This window comes from Pungitius pungitius, chromosome 13, assembly GCF_949316345.1.
Source record: "Pungitius pungitius chromosome 13, fPunPun2.1, whole genome shotgun sequence".
NCBI classification, from domain to species: domain Eukaryota; kingdom Metazoa; phylum Chordata; class Actinopteri; order Perciformes; family Gasterosteidae; genus Pungitius; species Pungitius pungitius.
Window position 1 is genome coordinate 13553049 of NC_084912.1, and position 25438 is coordinate 13578486.

Below are 25438 nucleotides of genomic sequence, written 5' to 3' on the forward strand. Positions count from 1 at the left end.
ACCGACCCTCTCGCTCACAGGCGTCACCGGGGACACAAATATACGACCAACAATAAATCCTTTTGTGTGATATGCTTCACAAAGCCCTCAGCTCTGTGTACAACACACCTACTGTTTGAAGAGGTAAGCTGGTATATATATATATATATATATATATATATATATATATATAGACGCGACTGCATCACAGCAGCCGGGGAGGGAGGAAGCAGGTCTGTGTATTTATAGTGTGGAGGTCGGATGTGTGCGTTTACGTTTGCTTGTGCGTGTGTTTTTTGGGGTTACGGGCATGACTCTGCTCCTCCTGCGGAGCAAATCCACCTTATTGATCAGCCTCCGTGTGGCTACGCTATCGATCCTCTGACTGCCAGACCTACATAGAGAGAGCGCTGCTGTCTATGTGTGTGTGTGTGTGTGTGCGTGTCACGTTATTAGTCACAGAGCGCTGCTCCTTTGGCTGCCCTTCACACCGCCCGCTCAAACTAACTCCAATCGACCACAGATACGCTTTAGCGGGTGAAACGGCTGCTGCTGAGCGAGCATGTGTGTGTGCGCGTGTCCCTCACATCCAATCTCTGGGAACCTTTTAGAGCCCAACTCTGTCCAGATGTGCAGAGCACCTAGCGATAAGACGCTCCCAAAATCCCCTCACAGAATGAACAAAGATACACACAAATGCATCTACACACACACACAGAAACTCCTTCATTTCTGTCGCCAACAAAAGGCGAGCGCCAGCCTTGCATGAAGGAAAGCAGCCTCTTGTTCTCTTTGATAATTTATTCATGGGGCTGAAACGAAAAAGACAACACACGGCAGCACTCCGACGGGACGACACAATGATTTAGTCTTGGCGGAGAGGGAGAGGAAGAGAGGGAGGGGCCGATGCCGGAGAGATGGAGATGAATGGAGGTGAGGAACAACTAGAGAGAGAGAGATAATGGAGTCACTCGTTCTCCCCTTTGAAGTAGCAGCGTGTGCCTTTGTGGTGGTGAGTGGGGAGTACACTCTGTCCTCTCTCTCTCTCTACTTTGTCACCCACCTGCTCGGTCTCTCTCCCACGTTGTTTTCAGTTCAAGGCATTTTCTTAACTTGCTCATTCTCTTTAAGTGGAAGTCGAACCCATGCTGTTGGTAAATGGCGTCGACTCCTCGAGTCGAGTTGGCCGCTGCGAAAGCTGTTGCTCGTCATCGTAGACGAGACGGGGACGGGGTTCCATGCGGGGAGGAACTACGAGCTCTTGTTTCACCTTTGATTGTATGTCGTTTTTAACATTCAAACCCTAAAAACAATTGTTGGAGCAAATGGCTTGAATTGTGACGATTTCCTTAGTTTTCTAAGTGAGGACACACACAATGAGGGCTGGAGCGCGATTAGTGCCTACAGGCGCTGGGTAGGAAGTACCGAGAAGGAGACAAAATTGAGCTTTGACAGCTCCAACCAAGTAGAATAAAAATGGGTTAGAAACTACAGACTGCTTGATATTCTAGTGTGTCCGTCAGGTTGAACTTCTGTGCATTCATAACAACACCTGTGGGCCGTTTTTCTTCTGTATTACCTACTTTACATTTAAGTGCCAGACATATCCCGCAGTCTGTGGAGAGAATTTAAGTCCACAAGGCTTTCCTGAAATAAAGGCCACACACACTTTGAAAGGCTCTCAAATATGTCTATGCTACTCCTAAAGCCTTTAAAAAAAATCACCCCTCTCCAATTAACAATCTAAATTTGAGGTCATTTTCTACCCTATGAGCAGCTGATTAGTCCAATAATAAGTTATAACACAATACCATGGATATTGGGCCGCTAATGGAATTTTTTTTAATAATGAAAGTGAAATTTAGAAAGTTTCAGCATTCATTCAAATTCCACGTATTCTGATCTGAACGTTCCCATCAACCAAAACGCATGCACGGTCACTGTGGCAATGTCAGGTGATGCATCAGAAGGGGACGCAGTGAGAGGGGGGGGCAAAATAAATGTTTGCTTTTAATCACTGCGATTAAATCACCATCACTGGCCTTTTCATGTAAGTTTAGATTTTTTTCTTTTTGGCATAGAGCCATTGCGGTGACCTTCAGAAAGTACGATTCAACCTGAATATTAAAGCAGCTCATTGGCTGTGCGGTTTCGCCTACGCGTTACCGATGGAGTCACGTCTCACGCTGGGACTGGGACTCCCCCTCAGTCCCCGTCCCTGTTAGGAGTGATGGACAAGTCAAACAACTGTTAAGGGGACTGATGAACTAAGAGAAGGTTTCAATCACTTTCTCAGTGGACTGATGTGCCGTGAAGGGACGACATTGCCCAACATCTGTCAGAACACCTGTACTATGGGACACTTGGGACAAATCCATACCTGATAAAAGAAACGCAAAAGAAGGCAGCTTTAATTATAAAGCCACCATCTTTCACTAAATATAGCCTTCCTATGAGCAATGTGTCATTTAGCTCTGCAATACACAATTGAACCAGTAAAGAACTTTAAGAATTCAGTAGGCTTGTACCAATATTACATTTTAGCTGCTGATATACATACGATAAAATATTGATGACATTTTTTTAAACATTGTTTATATATATATATATAAACAATGTTTAAAAAAATGTCATCAGCAAATGGCTTGAATTGTGACGATTTCCTTATATATACACTCACCGGCCACTTTATTAGGTACCCCATGCTAGTAACGGGTTGGACCCCCTTTTGCCGTCAGAACTGCCTCAATTCTTCGTGGCATAGATTCAACAAGGTGCTGGAAGCATTCCTCAGGGAGTTTGGTCCATATTGACATGATGGCATCACACAGTTGCCGCAGATTTGTCGGCTGCACATCCATGATGCGAATCTCCCGTTCCACCACATCCCAAAGATGCTCTATTGGATTGAGATCTGGTGATTGTGGAGGCCATTTGAGTACAGCGAACTCATTGTCATGTTCAAGAAACCAGTCTGAGATGATTCCAGCTTTATGACATGGCGCTTTATCCTGCTGAAAGTAGCCATCAGAAGTTGGGTACATTGTGGTCATAAAGGGATGGACATGGTCAGCAACAATACTCAGGTAGGCTGTGGCGTTGCAACGATGCTCAATTGGTACCAAGGGGCCCAAAGAGTGCCAAGAAAATATTCCCCACACCATGACACCACCACCACCAGCCTGAACCGTTGATACAAGGCAGGATGGATCCATGCTTTCATGTTGTAGACGCCAAATTCTGACCCTACCATCCGAATGTCGCAGCAGAAAGACTCATCAGACCAGGCAACGTTTTTCCAATCTTCTATTGTCCAATTTCGATGAGCTTGTGCAAATTGTAGCCTCAGTTTCCTGTTCTTAGCTGAAAGGAGTGGCACCCGGTGTGGTCTTCTGCTGCTGTAGCCCATCTGCCTCAAAGTTCCACGTACTGTGCGTTCAGAGATGCTCTTATGCCCACCTTGGTTGTAACGGGTGGTTATTTGAGTCACTGTTGCCCTTCTATCAGCTCGAACCAGTCTGGCCATTCTCCTCTGACCTCTGGCATCAACAAGGCATTTCCGCCCACAGAACTGCCGCTCACTGGATGTTTTTTCTTTTTCGGACCATTCTCTGTAAACCCTAGAGATGGTTGTGCGTGAAAATCCCAGTAGATTAGCAGTTTCTGAAATACTCAGACCAGCCCTTCTGGCACCAACAATCATGCCACGTTCAAAGTCACTCAAATCACCTTTCTTCCCCATACTGATGCTCGGTTTGAACTGCAGGAGATTGTCTTGACAATGTCTACATGCCTAAATGCACTGAGTTGCCGCCATGTGATTGGCTGCTTAGAAATTAAGTGTTAACGAGCAGTTGGACAGGTGTACCTAATAAAGTGGCCGGTGAGTGTATATGTATGTAAAAATATCCTGCCATTTTACTTTTGAAAATAGTTATTGAGATATTAAAATTGTATTCAAAAGAATATGCAACGTTCCTAAAGAAAAACATCCATTCCATCGCACTACAGCTTGTGCTGTTATGCACAATGTCTGCTCCATGCCAAATTAAAATAAGTCATGTAAAATGTGCAACAAGATGAGAGCATGAAAATGATTGAGGGCATGTGCAAATATTTTAAGATCAGGCCATAATTTAAGAATGTTATAATGTAATCATGTCCATTCATGGTTAAATAAATCAATAACTTTAGAAATGATTGAGGTAGATCCTATGATAAGTCAATAACCATGATTGAGGTCATGACCATGTCGCGTGAGATGATTCAGATTCAGAAGAGGCAGATGTTGTAACCCAGCATGGTTTCTAAGATTGGAGTGACATCACTATACCAGAATCCCTAAAACTTGTTTACTCGTTCTCAAATAACACACAATAGTAAATGCCCACATTTCACAACTCAATTATCCAAACATGAGTTGCACCAAAACAAAGTTGTAATCAAAGCGGAAGCGGATGGGCAATCAGTCGAAATAAAGCCCTTCATCAGTGCTGCAGAAAGGAAAGAAGGACGCTTCAATCATTCCCTGGATTAGGTCTTTTGAGTCCCTCATCAACAGAATTTATTTATAAATCATTCCTACATATTTGCCATGAATAATATCTCTGCATTTCCATACAATTTAGGAAGTTGTACATTAATTATAGATGCAATGGAATAAATCTATACTTCATTAGGGAGTAAACAAACAAAGGAACAAGGGGAACTTTGGTAGTAAGCTGACCCTCGTTGTAGTTTAAAAAGTGTGTTGAATATTGATGCTCTTTTTGTGGCCATTATCTTAACACTTTGCTGTTCGCTTACATCCAAACAGACCGTCTGTAACAAGAAAAGGGAGCAAACTTCCTTCACAACCCAACTTCAAATCAAGGGTCTAAGGACAGGGCGTTTTGCCTGCTATTCGGCACCAACTATCCAACAATATTAGAAACAGTAACTGCTGCATTCACAGTAGCCCACAAGGAATTTGAATAATAGCTGCTCAAGCAAACCTCTCCGAGGAGGAAAGGAAATTAAGTGATGTGAACGGAAATGAAACATGGAGGCTGATTAAAGCTCGGACTGCTGCTGTTTCTCCTCTGCAGATATGTGTGTTGTATCATCTGCATGCAAACATGAAAGGGTTGCTACAGGGGTTATGTCATGGTGCTGGAGACACAGTGTGTCTTTGTTTAAGAGAGAGAGAGCGGAGGGGCGGGGGGGGGGGGGGGGGGTGAGGGAAAGTACAAAGTATGTGATAGACAAGGCAAAAGAGTGAGAGGAGAACGTGCCGTCAGCATGTTTCCTGCTATGCTGGAGATTAAACAGCTTTTATCACGTCAGCATACACTTGGACAAACGGCTTTCTCCCTCACACACACACAAACACACGAAATATCCTCAAACATCTCTTGACACGGGGTCATTGACAGCAGGAGGGCAGCCTATGACGGGGGAGAATAAGGAGATGATTGCCGACATCACACACGTATCAGTTTTTCTCTTTGCTTTCTCTTTGGCCTGGAACCAACTGGTCTGCGGACCTCTTGCTGGTTGGGGAACGCTGCTCCGGATTTGGACATAGCTTTCACAATCAGAACCCGAAGCCCTTTACTACCGCGTATCTTACACATAAAGGAGTTTGTCTTGGTAGATGGTGCAATTGAAGCAGACAAACTTTATGTTGTTTAATAAAACAACAAGATATCAAATAAATTCTGCTGTGATACGCTAAATAAAAAAAAGCAAAAATGGAGGGGGGAGCGCAGACTGTTCTCAGAGTGGTTGTTGATGGTTATATGAATCCATCATGCTCCAATTGATTGGTTGCCATTGAAGGCTCAGGCGGAGTCTTGACACCTTTAAGTGCAGCAGCACACAATTCTAAACAGGTTTATTCAGCAAGACGGTCTCACAATACACAAAGGCTCTGGAGTGCAAATGAGTTTTCAAAAATATCAAATAAGCAGACTGCTTTTGATTCCAGTCAGGTTGAAGGCAACGTTTCTTTTCGACATTGACATTCTTTTGACGCTGGAGCCATTTGGTTGCAGCACATGGGCGTTGTTCACAGCAGCTCGGGATCCATTTAGACAGCAGTAACCTGAGACAAATGGCTTCAGCTGGGATTAAAAGCATGCACGTACGCACACGCGTCGCCCATCTGTAGCGCAAAGACAATGTGACGATTTAGGATTGCGGCTCCGGCTTCTACAACAACGCCATAAGGCTGGGTTTAATTGTGCATTTTGTGACGGCAGGGGTCGACGTGTGCACAATTTCTTTCTGTGCGATCCTCGTTGAAATGCACACGCGAAGGAGACAGGAACACAAACGTGCCTCGGGAAAGGACTTTTGCATGGGGATGGAAGCCGTGTACTTCCAAGGGCAATAAATAGGCTAAGGAGTCCAGTTTATGGGCACATGACGGAGAAATGAACCGACCTCTGTGTAACATCTCACTCAGTGGGTACCCATGACCGTAGCCCTGCATCCATTTCCCTGTAGTCCATCTAACACACACACGCAGGCCCACACCTACGCACACACAGCTGAGAGCTACATCATTCCCTCACTGATTTGCAAGCCTTAATATATAAGCCTAGAAATATTCTGAATTTACTAACCATGACCCAGAAACTTGTCTCTCTCTCTCTCTCACACACACACATACACACACACACACACACACGTGAGTGTGCATCTGCTGACGTTTGGGACGGAGGTGTGTGTAATTGTGGCTGACTCTTTGGACTGGGCTCAAAATTCTTTTCATTTTAAATCACAATGTTCTCAGTGAGGGTTAACAGACTTTTTTTGTTTTGTTACAGAAGCTAAATTTAGATAAATCTGCCAGCAGCAAGGGCTTCACTTATTACACTTTGTGAGTGACATAACACTTTGTGTTTAATCAACAGAAATCCACAATGATTATAAAAAAGGTGAAAATTAAGCTTGTCTGATGCACCCGAGGTTTAAATTTTCCTGGACAGTATAATTGTTGAAACAAATGATCCAAACATGGAACCTCGCCATGGCAGTGACATGTCAGTCAGTGACATGAATGTTTACGAGGCGTCTGTCCCTCCGCCCCCCCTCCCGGGCGGAGGTTGAGCGACACTGCTGTCGCACATCACGCATTCATGGCAGCACACTGACACACTTCTCTCTTTGCCCGTTTCCTGGCCCCGGCCAATCAGAAACAGCGCTGTGCACCAAACGCAATCGACGCCAGCGAGCCGCCTCGGCCTTCACCCGCCTCGTTACTGCAGAGAAACTCAACTCAAGGGCCCTGGAGGACACAATGCTCCTCCGCTTACGAGAGGCAAGAACCTCAGCGGCTACAGCAATAACTAACGGTAATGTGCAGATTCCTTTGCTGACCTCTTTTCAATTCCAGAGGGAAATGTGTTATGAGCCACACAGGGAAATTTAAATTTGAAATTGCCAAGCATCCAAAATTAGGTTTCAAAATGGTCAAATAATGAGCCTCTTTCTCTGCTGTGGGGAAGGCTGTTCGCAGCGGCCATCGGAGGGTGGGGGTTGGGGGGGGGGGGGGGGGGGTCACATGCTACACCAAGTTAATCGGTTGCTGCATTTCTGGCCCCAGAATTCTAGCACCAACTAATACAAATGACTGTTATTGCGGTCATAAGGAAGCTGATCTGAATGCCTCTTGTACCTTTGCGTTGTTGAGTCTCTCCCCTTTGTCTCCGTCCTTCTCTTTCTTCTCCTCTTTTTTCTTTTCCTTCTGTGAAGAAGAAAAACAAGGGAAATATTGTGAGAGGTGGCATATATGCTACAGGCTGCACGACTGTCAGAGCGTATACTGAAACCACACAGACACACACACATTAAAGTTAGGGCCTTACGAGACTGTTCAAAAGAACATGGCACATTTTCATTAGTAGCTTTTTATGGGCCGTCGTGGCGAGCTAACATAACCTCCACATAAACTGCACAGACTTACTGCAGGCGAGGTTTTGCAGTAACATCTAAAAAACAAGCCGAAGTATTAACCGTAAGAGTTAGCTTACTAGCAGGCGACTGGCTAGTTTGCTAGCTTGTTAGCTAGCTAGTCCGTCTCCGGAGGTGCGTCAGCTCTCGTCCCGGGCCCCCTGACTGAGTCCCAATGTAGTGATAATAATTTATTCACTGATACAAAACATAAAACCTAACTCCATCCTGCAATACCAAAAATATCATACAATACTGTAAGCATTGAAAAAGAAGGGACTTTTCTTTTATTTATTATTCTTTATCATTAAATCACCATTCGACAACCATGAAAATATTCTGCAGGAGGGAACATGGGGCCCAATGGTAATGATTTGTTGTACCTAAATAGCAGGTTGAAAACAATTAGATATCGCTCAGTAATGTGATTTTAATGCACCCACAATGCAGAATGTGCAGACACCGTTAGCGTACGAAGAGTTGATGTAGTGTTTGCAGGTTAATGGTTGCGTCTTGCTTCGTTGTATGCAAATGAGCCCTTGCCGATGCCAGCCACCAAGCGGCTTCGGCTAATGACTGTCGAGCTGCCAAGGAGAGAAGCTTTAGCTTAGCAGCCTACAATCCAGCCATTAGAATAACAATGAACAGTGTGATTCTCTCCCTCTGTCCCCACTCTCAATGCAATTCATTCACTGGCTGTTTTATGTGCGGTTATTCATGATTGGGGTTGTTTGTCTTAAAAACATGATAAACAACATCATCATCATCCATTTTTACAATGATGCAACTCGGCATGAACATGAAACCATCCTTATTCTACCGTCACTATCCCTTAAGAGTGTGCAATATGTGAGGTTTTATTTTATAGTTCAGGCTTAAGGACCAAAATATAAAAAGGAACACAACAAGAGAGAGAAAGAGAGATTTCAAGGCTATAAGACTGAATTTGAACTTTTCCTGCAGACTTCATGCAGTGCAACAGAAGCGACAATGCAACCCTTCACCCACAAAGAGACAAATGCAGATTCACAGCCACGGTTGTTTATCTTCAGCACAGCGCTTATTATATTTTGGCCGCACATCATCATCAGATCCTAGACTATGTATTTTTTTCCCCTCTATTAGCATGAGAAGGCTACTAGTTTCGTTCTCAGAACCATAACCAAGAACAGCAGCAACATGGCAGCTTGGATGGAGGCCGCAAGAAGATCAAATTGTCTTTTTCGGTTTATTCTATGCTTTTTTTGCTTTCAGTCGCTAAAGCTGAAAACATGGTTAAAAAACCTGTTAACAAGTAGTTTCTATTGGAAAGGAATTGGATGCCAGTTTCTCAAGATGGTTGCCAATGGAAAATAAGAAGATTGAGTCCTGCGCACATTAACATTTTTTGCTCTTGTAATACCATGGCTGTTTCCACGAGCAATCACTTCTCACGTTATAATTAATCTACTGCATGTAGTGGGTTAGCAATGTTAATACTAAAAAAAAATGAACGTACTAAACTGTGCAGAGAGAATAAGTAGTGTCCAGACCAGCCGTTATCGGTGCCTCGGTCACCATCTCGCATTCAGACAGCAACAAAACCCGAGCCCATGTGAGCTGAAGCAGAAGAATCTGCCGAGCATCAGTAAGGCTGAGGCCAAATACTGCCTCTAGCTTGGGAAATTTACCCAATTTACCGCTGCTGGTTTGTCTCTGGGCAAAGCCGTTAAATGTGTTTGAATAGATAAGCCATGGACACATGTATCAAGTAGAAGCGTAGCGGCACACGCAAACCATGTAGACGCTGAACATAACTCAAAAACATCACAGCATCTAAAGCAAGATTAAACAAAGTGAACTCAGGGGAGTGCCATCGTGTCATGGCGGTGTTGATTAGGCTCCGATTGACGCTTCACTTCAGGATCCGGCTCACGGTTCGACAAAATCAACAGGATTCGTTCAGCTAATGCGCTAATTGATCCCAAAGCTTTTATTGCTCCTGTGTCTTTCTAGGGGTGAGTAATGTGGGGGGGGGTTTCTCATTTTCAGCTCTGGCAGCTTTCAGTACGACAGTGACGAGGGGAAAGGGAAGAACAAATGACTTAAGGGGGGAGTTGCTTTGGAGGGAAGCCTTAACCAACAGGCTTTCATTGATGTTGAGTTGGCAATTTTGTCGCTGTCATTAGCAACTTTAGGCGCTAGTGCTGCGAGCTGCTTTCATCAGACAAGAGTCAGCACACAGGGCTGGGCTTTTGTTATCCAGTAGATCGTTTTTTAAAATCTAGCGTACTCTTGCTGGTTTTGCCAGCTTACCATCACCGCCTCCACATGCTCCACAAGTAAATCAAGATTTGACAGGATTCTGATTTGATAATGTGATTTAATGAATGTCATCTCCAACGCTAACATCACTTATGGAAAGGCAAAAAAATATGACTTTTATGCTATTATTTTGGAAAGTGGCCTTTAATTTCCTGAGAAGAAAGGACAAAAACTGATGTAAATGAATGTTTCTGATACATTGTGATCTTTGAGTCCAGTGGAGGCGATTTACATAGCTTTCAAAATAAAAGCACTGAGGATCATTTTTTGATGGTGGGTTAGATGAAGGCAGACTGAGAGCAGTGTGAGAAGCGAGGGGACAGAGTAGCAGAGAGAGAGCAGAGTTAATTAGTAGGGAATGGAGGAGGATTTTCTCATCTGCAGCAGAGTACTCTTCGCTTCAGTAGACGCCGCAAAGCCAGTCTTATTTCCGGCCTTGCAGATGCACAGAAGGAATGGTGTCAAAAGAGTGTGTGTCTCACACACACACACACACACGCACACGCACACGCACGCACACACACACACACACACACACACACACACACACACACACACACACACACACACACACACACACACACACACACACACACACACACACACACACACACACACACACACACACACACACACACACACACAGTGCAGGGAGCACCTCCAATAACCTGCTGTTGACCTGTGACAGACTGGGAGAACGCTTCACTTGATAAAGGTTTGAGAAAACAAACGGCTTATTTTTTTATTTATTTCTAAGTGCAACAATGAATAGAAAACAGTGATCAAATGCGGCAGTAACACAAAAAATGTGAAATAAGATGCCAGTGCATTTTCACATGTGATCAAACGTGGATTAGCTAAACAAATTTTTTTCAGAGCCTCTTGAGAAAATTCCACGTTGTAGAGAAACGCTTAAACGCTGCTTGAGGGCATGTTGTCACATACCGTGGCTTTGGTTGTCAAGTTGATACAGCGGATTTGCTAAGGAACAGCTGCAACAGTTACACAATCACTCGTTGGGGGTCGTCTTTGATTCATGTTAGCACGATTTCCACTGTGTTCACCAGCTCGTCTCTAACTGTGTCGATCACATCTTTAGTGTCTATCAGGAAGAGTACAGGAAGTTGCTAGGGTTTTATTTATCGTTCTACATTAGGTTAGTTACTGTGAGCAATCTATTCCACAGTGCCATCATAACCAGCACATAGCAATCTATTTTTTTTTCTCACCGCTCACTTGCTTTCAACTTTTGTATTGTTGTTACTTTTTGACATGAAGCTGCGGAAGTCAGCAAACATCTGCCTGTTAACACATCGAGACAAAGCGCAACAATAGCACTTAGTTTTACTGACCTCTTATGGATATAGAGGAATAGTTTGCCTTATGATGAAGATGACAAGACAGCAGTACCACTACATTCAACTCACATTATTAATGTGTAAGTGATGTGGGGCTTCAGAGTTCTGCTACATTTGCTTTTTGTAAAAAGCTCTCCTGAGAACTCTGACTGAGGAAGGCGGTTACATCATTAACATCGAACCCACCCTCCGCTCCTTCCTCTCCTCCTCCTTTGCTCCCTTACACCACCCGCGGCACATCGGCAGAACCACGGACTGCGTCTTTCTAAGGGCAGAACGATTTTTTTTCTTCTTCCATTTTTCATCTTTCCCCACTCTCATCCATCTCCCTCCTCAGCTGTTGAGGCATCAAACGACTGTCTGCTCTCGTTGCCCCTGGCGCTGAACGCAGCACAGTGGAGATGTGGATTCCATTTCTATCTCCCTTCCTAGTCTGTTGAGGGTTTTCAGTTTTTTTTTTCTCCTGGCCTTTTCTTCCCCCCCCCGCCCCCCTCCCCTCGTCTGATTCTGAGAAAGATGTCGACACAGCACTAAACAGCCCCAGATTGGCTGGTGATGAAGATAAAGAGCAGAGAGGCTGGATGGAAGGAGGGTGATAAAAAGCGAGTAGATAACAGGAGGAGTAGCGCGAGCTGGGTGAGGGGGGATGAACAGAGGTCATTAGGACTCCGGGACACAAGCGTCCTGGCTATCTGCTGATGATGAGGCAAAGAGTTGGTGAACGTCTTCACCGAAACGTGTCCTGCCCCAGGCTTCATTGGTCCTCCGGCAGGGGACACTCGCTGAAGTCAAGTGGAGGGGTTATACGGGGACTAATGAAACAAGACTTAGCGAGGCTCAGGGAGGGTTTGAGATGCCGTAACACGAGTGTTCTCAAAGAACAAAAGCAAATAAAGTAAATAAGAGAAGACGAGATAAGGCTTTGTTAGTCCCCAGACTATGCACACATAGAAAAGGAGAAGAAGAAAACATACTCTATCTATTCAAGCACAATTAAGCACAAGGTGACAAGGTAAAGCAACTAAAACTAATCTGAAAACGAAAGGATTAATCTGCACAGAACGTCCTGCTGTGAGGCTGCACTCAGTGTGAGCGGATGGCAGCCTCACAGCAGGAAGACGGGACCTTGGCCAGCGCTGTGGACGCAGTGGGCAGGACGTCCGTATGACTAACGCCGGCAAATGCGGTCTGCGTCGCGCAGAGCGGTCCCCCGGGGTGACCGCTGCGCTCTCCTGACATTTTTAGGCCAGTCACTGTGGGGTCGCGGGATGCACTGTGATGTCTTGTTGATTGGGCCAACATTGGAGTAATGCGTGGACCGGGCACGCGTACGCCAGACGAGCCTCACTCGTGCCACATGGGGAGTGTACAAAGTACTGCAAGCTGTCCTTCAGAAACCCCCACTGGCCCCTCACACGCAAACTAATCCAAACCTCGGGATTTTAGTGCATGTCTGCTTGTTTTTTTTGAAAAATGATACGTTTTGTTGATCAATCAATCTACATGATTGTAGAACAGTGGAAGTCTAAACAAGTTGTTGGCGTGAATTGTGGTTGAATACATTTCTCCTGGACACTCCACCTTAAATGTATATAATATTTTAAGGCATTTATGCAAACAATATTTAGCTTTTAAGTAGCTGCTGTTATCCTCCAAAACAGCCAGGCCAGTGCTAGAGAAATAAGTCAAGGCAACCAATTCCTCACATTCCAACACACACACACACACCTACTGTACACACACTATGTCTTGGGGTTATTGCAGCACGCCCTCTCCTCCTTCTCCATCTGCACCAAACTGCTTAAAGTGATAATTTTAATAATTAATTTGCATATAAAAGCCTGCGCGGGCGGCAGAAACAGATCCCAGATCACAGTCTAGCTGCTGGCAACGCTTCAGAGAACCACCACAGAAAACAAGAGAGCAGGGGGGAGCGAAGAGGGACACCAAACGAGGGACAACGAGAGGAAGCAAACAGGGAGATAAAGACGCGGCAGAGACGGATGAGACTTGTGGCGCAATGAGGAGCTACGTCGTTGAAATTGATCACAACAGCAAACCGCAAACAACTCAAATTTCACAGAAAATCTGGTTATTTTGCACAAGTTTGTATTATGAGAAAAAAAAACAAGATAAACTTCAGTAGTGATTGTTCAGCTCCACCTTCCCAACACACCAGACTGCTGAGTGATATCTGTGAAAGTGGTACATTTAAATAACTTGCAGTATAGAAGGAAACCTCTCGCTGAGACACTAAGGAAGCTGCAACTCACACAGGTAATCTGAAAGCCAGACAAGGAGAGCCACCCATCCACCTAACCCACACCCACAGCCATGGACACACACCTACACGCCATTGAATCCTTTCTCTCCCGCTAGCCCCACTGAAGGAGGTTCGGTCTTGACACTGAGGCGAACAAATGCATACATCTAAATATGTGCATCAGAAGAAAGGTTTGAAAGGTTATTCTCCAACCGTGCGCACAAACTCTTTGTAACAACTACACTTTTTGACTAAACCCGTGGATCGAAAGGGATCCAAAGAATGTGGAGAGGGTTAGCAGCTTTAAAAATACAAACTTTAGTGGCTTGATGGGTGAAGGATAATGGTAGCCAACCATGAGGCCTGGGGGGGGGGGGGGGGGGGGGGGCACAGAGGATTCAGGGCCCAATCCCATTGAGATGTCTTGTGTGAATAATGACTGCCAAATGTGAGAAGTACCACATCTGTGTGTGTGTTTTTTTAGCACAACCACACTTTGAAATCATGCAAACACTCTTATCATGGAGCATAGAGGAATCGTACACACACACAGAAATATAAACAGCACCTCAAACACATTTGTCATTAAGGTAAAAAAGGAAAAATTAAGTAAGTTTTCTAAAGATAATGCCATTTTAAGTCAAGCAGATGCAACAACCGATGTTGTGTACGCGCACACACACACACACACACACACACACTGAGCTTGGTACTCACCGGAGCTGCAGTCACGGCCTCCTTGTTGTAATACTTTTTCCTCTCGTACTTATCCCGGATGAAGACCTCCACTGCTCTGAAGGTTTGGAATTAAGGACCGAAATACTCCATAAAAATATATACAGCACAAACAGTAGAAACATTGCACATTATGCTAAAGCAACCTACATACTGTAGTTCTAGATAGCGCTGGTTACACGGTACTACTTCCGGGGGTGTACTCCGGAAAAAGGATCCCAGAAAACACCACTTTTAAAGACTTAACTTAAAAGGCTGAGAACTTTAGTCCAGTATTATAATGAGAAACCACAATCCTCCCCATCAGATCCCCAGGTCATGTTTGTCTAAACCAGGAATGGGCATCTATACATTGATTAACTGCAACAGAGATTCACAGCAGCTTCAGAAGGTACTGTTTCTGCCGAAGGGGGCTTCAGGTCTGAAAATGTACATCCCGACATGACGTCTGTGATCCCTGGCTGTCAGAACAGCTCACCCCATCTGCTTCACACGGCGGGTAACAAACGTGCAGCGCTGACGTTGCTGCAATTTGGATGCGCAACGTTCAATGTTGAAAACGTATGTATAGAAGCCCCAAGAGGCAAAAGAGAAAAAATGATTATGAATCAATAACAGGGGGGAAAAAATGAAAAGTTTTTGATAGGACTTTTTTTGATGCTTTATTCGTTTCAATTAGATTTTCTTTAAGAGTCTGAAGAGAACCAACTAAATGTTTAGTTGGTTTCAATTCCAAAATCCTGCTGACAAGAGAAATGAAAAGTCCAGGAAGAAAATCTGAATGGGTTTAGTCCAATATGGAAGTATATCACTTCTCTCAAAATGTCACAATCAGTAGCAACACTGTGTGTCCTCGCAAAACGGTATCACAACATTACTGACAATGTTGAGCAACGCATCGGTAAACATTTGGCAGTGGATTTTAGTCTTTTTTTTCATTTAGAGACACACGCACACACACACACACACACCAATCCCAACTCGCTTATCTCCTCTTATTTCATCGGCGACGCTTCTGGGCGGATTAAGTCATAGACTTCATAGATTGAAAAACGATGACCACCGCGCGGGGTCGAGCCACGAGGGCTGAATGTCAGACCCGGCGGTTATTCAGTGCCGTTGGCTGGAGACAGCGGAACAGATGGGGCCCTACAGACCAAGGCACCGGGCGACGCGCGGGGTGGATGAATGTGTCCCGGATGACGTGGTCGGCTGAGATCTTATGACCAGGGAGGCGTGATGGATGACGAAGGGCCGCGATGTGTCGGGCGGTGCTGACAGTAGACATGGATCCCAGAGAGATGGATGTCGTTCAGCGGAAGTGATTTCATATCTATGAGCTACCCCTTACACTCGTTATCGACAGGCGGCCGTAAACTAAACAAAAAACTAGTAGGTGCTGATCGTTTGTAATATTTCTCTTGAGCTGCCAAACTGGTGAAAATAAACAAAGCCGCTAAAACATAGAACACAAAATAATCCGGTCAATAATTACATTCTATATATGATATTGTATTCCTGTATCCCATATGTTAGGATCCAGTACAATTATGAGGAGAGAAAATACTTGTTTTGTCATCTCTACTACTACCTGTGTAGCACAGAGAGATGCATTTTAATTCGATTTTAAATTTTCTTCTTGTTTCACCTAAACAAGAAGAAGTGTGGACTAAAGAAAGTTTACAGTATAACTATGAATTAAGATTTTGAATATGGCTAATTTACACCTGGTTTCAAGACGTTTCCAGAAAACGCAATCTTGTAGACCAATGAAAAACTCCTATTGGTCCAATTGAACAACTGCAAACACAACAAGACGACATGAATGGGGACTGGTATGAACACGGGAGGACAAACGTTCCTCTAATCCCGCTCCGTTATCGGCTGTTCTCAGACAGCGCCGCCGGAGAACCCGCTCTAATGGACTTCAGAGTGAGCGAGGAATGATGACCGCCCGCACAAATAACAAGATGGGGTATTAAGAGTGTCAAAAGCAGGGGAGACTATTTATTTTCAGTCTGCTGGTGGGAATATGAACGTATGCCACCAGGTGTTGGCCACGTAGCTGTTCTCGTGCCGTATCGGGGGAAAGAGGGGTGTGAGAGGGAGGGAGGGAGGGAGGAGGGGGGGGGGTGCAGTATGACGGCGACTCGCCGCAGCCTGTCACTTGATGATCGGGGAGGTTTCGATGACAGCAGCGAGATGGATTTGGGGATGTCGTTTCACTGCAGGGAAGAGGGGCCGATAGCAGGAGAGACTTTGCGTCGGGTTGGACTGATCAGTATGCTGTGTACCAGTCGCAGTTTGTCATCGCAATTGACTAGATCATTTGACACTTTAAAGAATAAATCTGCGTTTTGTATTTTATTGACGTGATGCATCAAATGTAACTGCGCCTCCCGTGTCAGCTGAGGTATCAAGAACAAATTGTCCTTGATATGAACATTTCTCATGCTTGACCACTAGTAGCGTGGCAGGATTTAACATGAATATCCGATCAGGGCAGCAGATTTGACTCCTCCAAAGCTTTGCTACAGGCGACAACCCATGAAGTAGCCAGGGGAAATTCTGAGCTACTGCAAGACTTTAGGGTTTAACTCCATTTCTGGTCAATATTAATGTATAGAAAACAAATTAGTTTTCTACCAGTGGATATGACATAAGAGTTTTTATACATATTTGAACACGTTCAAGTAGTTCTGTGAAGAGACACTTTAAAAATGCTGATAAACAAGTGTTGCATAATTAAAGAGCTAACTTACCACCAGCAACCCCCCCTCCCTTGCTGTTTAACCACCCATCTTCCTTTTGCAATCCCCAGTGTACTGCAGGTTGGGTCAGTACGTTGTTTCACTGTTCAAGACTCCCAGTAAGGGGGAATCTCCCATTTCTACAAGCCGTCCGATAAATGTGAACTGTTTTTAACGTATTTCCGCATCAGTTAAATACAAAATCTGTGTGACCGACCTCATGACATTACCATCCGGAAAACAAGCCCTAAGTCCCACTGCAATGACTGGCAAATGGGCTGTAATGTACAAAAACAAGGTTTTCACAGCAGGCCTGAGGCACTGAATGCCCTTTTGCCATTTTAAACAACATGAATAAGCCTAGCAGCTAGCTCTTCTGCTGTCACTTGGTCACAGCCTCTCCTGACAAGGTTAACATAACTAACCAAACAGAGCAGATAAAGAGCCGCCATCGCTCTCCCCCCTCCACGTAGAGAGCCTGCGAGCTCCGGCGACGAGTAATAGAGCACTTTTATTTTATTTTTTCGGCCGCAAAATAACTCTCGTAGTCGCAAATTAGTGGTAACATTGGGGGTTTGTTTGCATTTGTATGGTGACACAAGGAGCTTAAGGATTCAGACCTAAATACTGGGGCGTATATGGTGACATGCTAATCTTTATAAACGTTAAGTGTGACAAGAGCAGTTTGCAGACAATGTCGGGGAGATTTAGGCCAATGCATGGTGAACAACTGAGGTTTCAAATATTAAAGAAGTCTGGGCTGAGTGAATTGAGGGCAACGAATAGACAGAATCCGGCCCAGAAGGGAGGCGGGAGGAGGATACTGGTCTGTCTGGGGCCGTCTGAAGCTCTCTGGTAGGTGGTCCTCATACAGCCGTTTGGCCCGGTTGTTGCCCATGTCCACCATACTCTGCAGGGAGTACAAATAAACACAGATCGGTAAAACTCAGTTGAAGAACACGCCAATCGCACAGGGCCCGCTAGCAGTCGACTCAACTGGCCCGCCGGCCGTGCTCGTACGCATGCGAACGCACGTGAGGACGTGAAGACACTCCGACCCGTGTGTGGTCGAGGGTAAATCGAGAGGAGGGTGATGAATGAGGGGATGATGGGAGAAGTGGTTGAGACGGAGTCCGGACAATCAGCCATCCAGAATTAATTAGTCATTGAAAAACAGTCATTAACATTCAGAGTGAGACCTCCTTTGACTCTCACTCGGCTGATGGATGGGCTGTGCCTTGAAGAGACAGACACACACTTAAAAGGACTGAACAATTGGATTTATTAACAGCTGGCTGATTGAATAAATTATCAACGTGCTCAGGTGAGTTTTACAGACGCGCGCGCACACACACACACACACCTCATTTGTTGTGTGTAATTGAATCAATGAGAGTAGTTTCCCCACATACTCATTACAGGTGTCTGTATTCCCTTAACAGCAGTGTCTGTGTGTGTGTGTGTCAAACATGAGTTTATAATCCCAATCCCAGGTTTCAAAGTATTTTTCTGTATACTTTAATGCAGCAGCATGATGTTCATTTGTTAAATAAATGTGGGTTATGTTAAAAGTAAAAGAGACTGTTAATGGGTAAGCACATTTAATCTCAACCATGTTTTTATTTTTTATGCCTGCAGTGTGTGTTTAGCTTCTTTGTCCGCTTGATTCATTTATGAACACAAAATGGCACTTTATCCTCAAATTGGGAAAACTTGAACACAAGAGAACACAAACGTCACTGATTGTGAAAGGTTAACTTGCACAAAGCAAACAGTAGTTATTTGATGACATGTTGGCTTTCTTCACCAAGTGTTGCCATGGTTTCTGCCACACGGCGTGTTACTGTTCCACTTTTGAAATGTACCATAGTGACATTGTGTGAAAGGAGCTACAAGGAATATAAAACAGTCCAAATAGGTTCTTAAATATAAATCAGAGGTACAATCAGTCTGAAAGATAATACGTATGCTTGCTTCCTTTAAAAGGGAGACCAACTGGAATCAGAGATCCTAAAAAGAGCTACATCTTAAAGAAGTGACAGTTGTCATCTATGGTAGATTTTTCTGTTTTTATACTTGTCTAAATGTCTCTGTAGTATTTCCAATGATGGCGCAAGAGGCGTTGTGTGTGTGAAAGGTGTGTAGAAGTGTGTGTGTACCTGGATCTGCTCAGGTGTCCACTGGTCCAGATTGACAGATTTGACCCTGGAGATGTGGACCCCCAGGTTGCGGTGGATGCCGGCACAGCGGATGCACATGAACACCCCGAGGTTCCATGACGCCCATCGAGGACCTGACGTGGGGAAGAGAGAGAGTCGCTGCTTTAAAGCTGTATCGGTTCAACATCACAAGTGTCATTCCTGGCATCGCATTGGGTGAGAAGTTCCTCTACCAACAGGTACCCATCCGCCATGGAAATTCAAATTCAGCAAACGAAAACTGCTGGGATCCTCAAAAAACAGGAATTCAAATTGCTTAAGCCAGGGGTGTCAAACTCAATTCCAGTTCGGGCCAGATACTGCCCACCTCCAGTGAACGCGGACCACTGCCGATCGGTGCGAACGGCCACAGATGTGCCACAAAGGCCACAGAGAAAGGATGCTGAGAGGGTCGGTAGAAGGGATTTGTTTGTGTTCTCTTTTGCATTATATATGTTCTGCCCATTGCTCTCTGAATGTGTCGCGTTCGGTGTGAACGTACCATTAGATAAGTCTTAAGCTTTATCTTAAATGAGCTGACCTTATCTGCATGTGTGGCTACCTATTTTTCACCTGATTAGAAAGGAGGAGGTGAGACGTATTGGAAACCACAGAATTGCTGTGGCAGCCGGAGGAGACAGTTTGACTGGCCGTAATTAAAGTCTGAACTGCAGCTGTTAGGCATTCAAGTGCTAGTTATTTGTTCTTGAAGCAGCATAAGTGCGATGCCAACACCAACCTGAACTCCTACTTTCAGCAGACCTTTAGCAAAGCCAGACCACCAACTTCTGGCCCTTACCGGTGTCTCTTCTGCCTGATCCTCAGGGGTCTCCTTAGTCGCATTCTGAGGTCTCTCTTCTGTTTTAACCTCAGGTGTTTCCTGTCTCGTCTCCTCAGGTGGCTCCTCTGTTGAATCCTCAGGTGTCTCCTCTGTTGAATCCTCAGGTGGCTCCTCTGTTGGAAACGCAGGTGTCTCCACCTTCTCATCCTCAGGTGTGTGTTCCGTCTGATCCTCAGATGTCTCCTGCGATTGATCCTCAGGAGTCGTCACTGGGAGGCTCTTGTTGCTGTGATTCTCAGATGAGTCTGCGTTTTGAGCATGAATTCTGAATTCCTCTCTTAAGTTCCTATTGCCAACAACACTCATCTTCTTTAACAGACAGAGGACAGCCGGACACTGGCGGCGGGCCGAGAGTTCGACATATGTAACCTAGACAATTCAATATAATTAAATCTAGTTTAAATACACGTATTCTGCCACATGCTGGTGGAGATGCAAACACGTCTGCGCTGCGATCTCCAACACAATACGTGGACAATAAATATCAGAGCCAAGAGCAGCGAGTGTAGTAAACTACTGCTGCGAACACATCCCGTAGGGCCAGGATTATTTATTTATATCCGTTAATTAACTTTTCTCCTCATGTTACCCTGGTAACCGCTGTCAATCAAAAAGGTACACAGACAAACCTGCCTCCCACCTGTCTTGAAAACTACTTAAATTCCACCTTTCGTTTAGCCATTTTTGGGGGAGAGGGATCGTTGAAAGGTGACACAAGTGGTATGTAATACAGACTTTTTTCGCGGGCCGGCGAATGCGCGACGACACACAGAGAGTGCATTGTGAGATTTGTAGTATTATGGTGATGCGTGCGATCGACCGGCGGGCCAGCTCTAATAGTAAATAGATTTGATCATGCGGGCCAAAGATAATTCATTCACGGGGCCTTGAATTTGACACATGTGGCTTAAGCTAACCGCTAAGCGAAGGTCCGTCTCCTGGAACGGTCGCTCGCCCTGTGGCAGAAAAGTCATCTGTACGCGGTGGAGTCAAAGTGGGTATCTCCATTCGATTTATAAACCCTTTATCAAAAAGTACACAGGTTCCCATCTCTTCAATGCGATTGGCCTTCACTTTTGTCCTTTCATGGAATGACGACAGCACCTCAGTAAATATCTCTACAACACAACTCAGAAGTCTCTCTGGTCTTTTTACATTTTTTGTGTAGGCCGCATGGCATCCTTAATGTGATGGTCTTGAGACTCGGTAGCAGGGAGAGAGGAGGATTCCATCTGTAGCCTGTGAGACAGTTTCAAATATCTAAAATGCAGAGGCTTCAGAACAGCAGGAAGCGATGAATTAAAATTCTGCTCTAATGAAAAAGATTTAAAAACAAAATTCTCTCTGAACCTCTTCACTCGAAACAGTAAAAATGTGCTTTAAACCATTCAAAGAGGTAACCCTCGCTTCCACAAAAGGCAAAACAGCGAGTGAGAGGGAGAGTGCAGCGAAACGCAGGTGGAGCAGAACACAGTCAGGAAGTTAATAAGAAGAGATCAAATCCAGACAGCAAACATTCAACGGCTTCACTTACTTGGGTAAAATTGTCTCACTTGTAAAGAGATTATTAAAAAACGGTTTAGTGTTTCACACACTTTAAATTTGGCTTATCATTTTTTTTTGGTTCTCAACATTGCTCAGGAAGTAATAATCCCTAATACATGTTAATGTGATTCTAGGAACAGAGCCTAGTAGGGTTTGTATTATTTATGGATATCATTTGATTGCACTTCCTGTGGTTATAGAATAATTGTTCTATATTACAGTGCGTGCATGCGGCCCTTTGAAGCTCAACCAAAAGGTGCAGACGTATCATATTTTATATGAAATGTGCACGATTGTCTAAAAGAGTTTAATAAACCCCAAAATAGAACGCTGACTTGCTTTTAAATTGCTTCACGCGTAGTGTTTGAAAACCTCTTTGAATTAAGTCTTTAATGGTTCAGGAATTATAAAAAGTTTACTTTCTCTGCATGCATTCCTAAATTACTTTAATTTATTGATTAATAGCTTTAATAAAATACCACTGTCATTACAAAAAATAGAAAAGGTACCATAAAATCAGGCATTGTGGGTCAATGAAGGCAGTTTTGAGTTTAATAAACTCTTAGTAAACATAATAACATTTGGATTGTATTTACAGAGTCTAATCCCAGAAAACGGAATTAAAAAAAAGAAAAATAACACATAATTAATTGTGCAATAACGAACTGAACGCTGGTCTCAACCGGATCTAAGTTTGTGCTTTTCCGAGTGCAGACCTAATTATCACCACACAGAAGCAAAACCAACCCAATTTAGGAAGAGTCCAAGTCAGATTTTGGATCCCTGCTTGCTAGAGACGCCACTGAAAAGAAATTAATTAAAATTAAAAAAAAAAAACCTTCAGGGAGTCACGGACGAGAACTTGATTTCCACTGAAACGCAAATGTCAATTGGGTATTTTCTTCTAAGGGTCAGTCTCAGGCTACAGACACACTACTGCTCTCCTACATTTTGCTGCGTTCACACCGAGCATCCGACAACTGGAGTTAGCATCGCTAGCTCCAACCGCTAAATCTGCCCCAGATGTTTCATCTCAGCAGCTAGGCGGCGGCCTAAAAATGGGAAATCTGCTTTATTCTACCTCTACCTCAAGGACGCTGGGCTTGCATGCTTTCACACAGTGAGGCCATCTCTGATTGACATGTTGCTAGCTCGGCATGGTCCGGTCTGGTAGCCCTATGTGTTTTTGTTGCAGAGCTTTAACCTTTTAACAGTGCATTTTTTGCTGTTCAGGATATTGCTTGTTTGATTGACAGGTAGCTGAAGCGTGTTTCGGAGGTACCAACAAACCCTTTAAAGCACACTAAGCACCATTGAACACACTTGTGCACACCTACAAAATCTCTGTATTAATATATAACCTTTCAGCAGGTTCAGAGCTTCCCACAACAATCCGTCGTCCGGATGCATCATGTATACAAAAGGGGCACAAAACTACCCCGCTCTCTATGTCAAATGGATGACTGAACAGGCGACGGCACCGCCGTGACAAGTCAGATCATTTAATGCGGTCGGGGCTGCAGTCCCTCGGAAGGCTTCTATGCATCTGGGCCACATGCTGGTTGTGCTGCGGTGGGCGAGCAGGGGAGGAACGCCAGCGACGGCGGGGGAGGGGGAGCAGTCCAGTGGGCATCAGTGTGTTAATGCAGTGGCACTAATGCGCTATGGGCCGCCTAAAGGGGCATTGAGGCCTAAAGGGGCATTAAGGCCTAGAGGGCCATTAAGGCAGGGATGACTGAGTGTTAAGCCCGATTCAAAGCCGCTCGGCCCAGTAAGCCGGACTCAATCTGCGTGGATCGGACTTCACTTTGGATCAGCGCTGCGATGACCTTTCTGGCCGTAGATCCCCAAATACATTTTTTTTTTGTCAACGCGGAGCTCACGCGTGTCGACCCGCGTGCTGCAGACGTTTCACCAGGCGATCAGATTCCACAGTGAGTCGCCGTCCTGCTCTTACTTCACTGAGAGAAATTCAATTGAGCTCTTCAGCGGGCTTTGAAAAAAAAGATATTAATCACTCGCGGGAATTATACATTCAATTTGATTTGAACCTTGTTGGTCACAAGTCTCCCCCGAGATGATGAGCTGCGATAATGCTGCGAGTGGCGAGTCCCAGCAATCCCTCGCAGTAGTTTATTTCTCACTTTCGGCAGCAACCAGAGAGTTTGTACTCATGTGAGAGGGCTATTGTCTTTGTTCTGGCCATCACTGAGGGAACAATGCGGTAGTGTTTGTGGGCAGTTTTGGTCTAAAAATATTTAAAAAAAGGTTACAGAATGGACACCCAAAGAGAGAAAAAAAAAATAGGACTAAAACTTTTGAAATATCAATGAAAATTAAATAAGGTGTAGTAAGGACATGAAAATGTAGCTTTTTTCCAGAAGTCTAATAAAGCTGGCAAAAATAATGTTGGGCTTTCATTTTAAAAATGTATAGGACCAAGCAAAGTTGCACATTGGATGGCAAAAGTTATATTGAAAAGATATTCAATTCACATTCACTTTAATGTGATAATAAAAATGTGTGTTTAAAAGTCAAGACGCAGAGTTTAAAGGCTTTTAACTGAAATATTTTGTGGATGTGAACCAACATCCTACTGTAGTCCTTTTGTGTGTCCTGAACCACAGCTCCCAGAAGTCTGTTCTGCCACCGTCTCTTCATCCAAATCATCTTTTATCACAGTGGCTCTTCAGGCTTGTGTGCAATACTCAGAGGTACTCAAATGGTGTTTGGCCCAAAAGCAATTTTATTCCTCGCTTTTTAAATTCCAGGTGTAAGAAACAGCAACTGGCGATACTGAATATATATATATATATATATATATATAGCCCTTAGGCAAATATGATCACCAGCAGGGTGTGAGAAGAGAGTGGAAAATCATTGAGTGACGGGCTGGATGCTGAGGGGGGGATTACACACACAGCACTTTGCTGCCCCCTGCTGGTCTGTTAGTGAGATTCAGGGCCAGCAGTGATGAGGAGGAGGAAACTGCTCCCATGGAGGTGGGAGGATTTGTCTTCATCATCACAGCAAAATATTTACTTTACTCCACGATCTGCCACCCAGTTCGGTTCACTGCGTGATCAGAGAGAACCGGCCGCCACATTTAGAATATTTATGACCTGTCCAGCATTTTTAATTCAGGTCAGCAGGTGTAATGGATGGGTGGGTGGATGGAGTAATAGATGTTAAATGTTGCAGCGCCATCTGCTGGTTTTGGAAGGTTGTGTGACGAATCCTGCTTGAATATTTGTTTCAGAATGAATCCCCACCACAAAATGGGTTTGAGTTTAGAGCAAGAAAGCATAGAAGAAAAACAAAAAGAGCTGAAAAAAAAGAGTACTTTGGTTACTGTAAAAACACCATCCATGGGATTGGGTTTAATCTACAGTACGTACAGGGAATCAACAGGTTTGTTTAAAGAGTGATCATTTCTATATCAGTTTACAGTTTGTTGGTGAGTTGATTTCAAATGAAGTTTTGCTGCCTAACCTTTAAATAAATCTTCATTAATAATTTTGTGATTT

At 44.3% G+C, this 25438-nt stretch overlaps 1 protein-coding gene across 3 annotated transcripts in view; it reads right to left on the minus strand.

Moving 5' to 3' along the window:
- smap1 (small ArfGAP 1) overlaps positions 1-25438 on the minus strand; it is a 55894-nt gene that overhangs the window by 26585 nt on the left and 3871 nt on the right. For 2 of the 3 annotated variants that reach the window (XM_037464884.2, XM_062566750.1), the window contains exons 2-5: positions 19487-19620; positions 18152-18237; positions 14560-14635; positions 7643-7711 (exon numbers count right to left, since the gene is read on the minus strand). In XM_037464884.2, the coding sequence (XP_037320781.2) occupies positions 7643-7711; positions 14560-14635; positions 18152-18237; positions 19487-19620 (365 nt within the window). The remainder of the gene's footprint in view (positions 1-7642; positions 7712-14559; positions 14636-18151; positions 18238-19486; positions 19621-25438) is intronic. The other variant, XM_062566751.1, reaches the window with a different exon arrangement.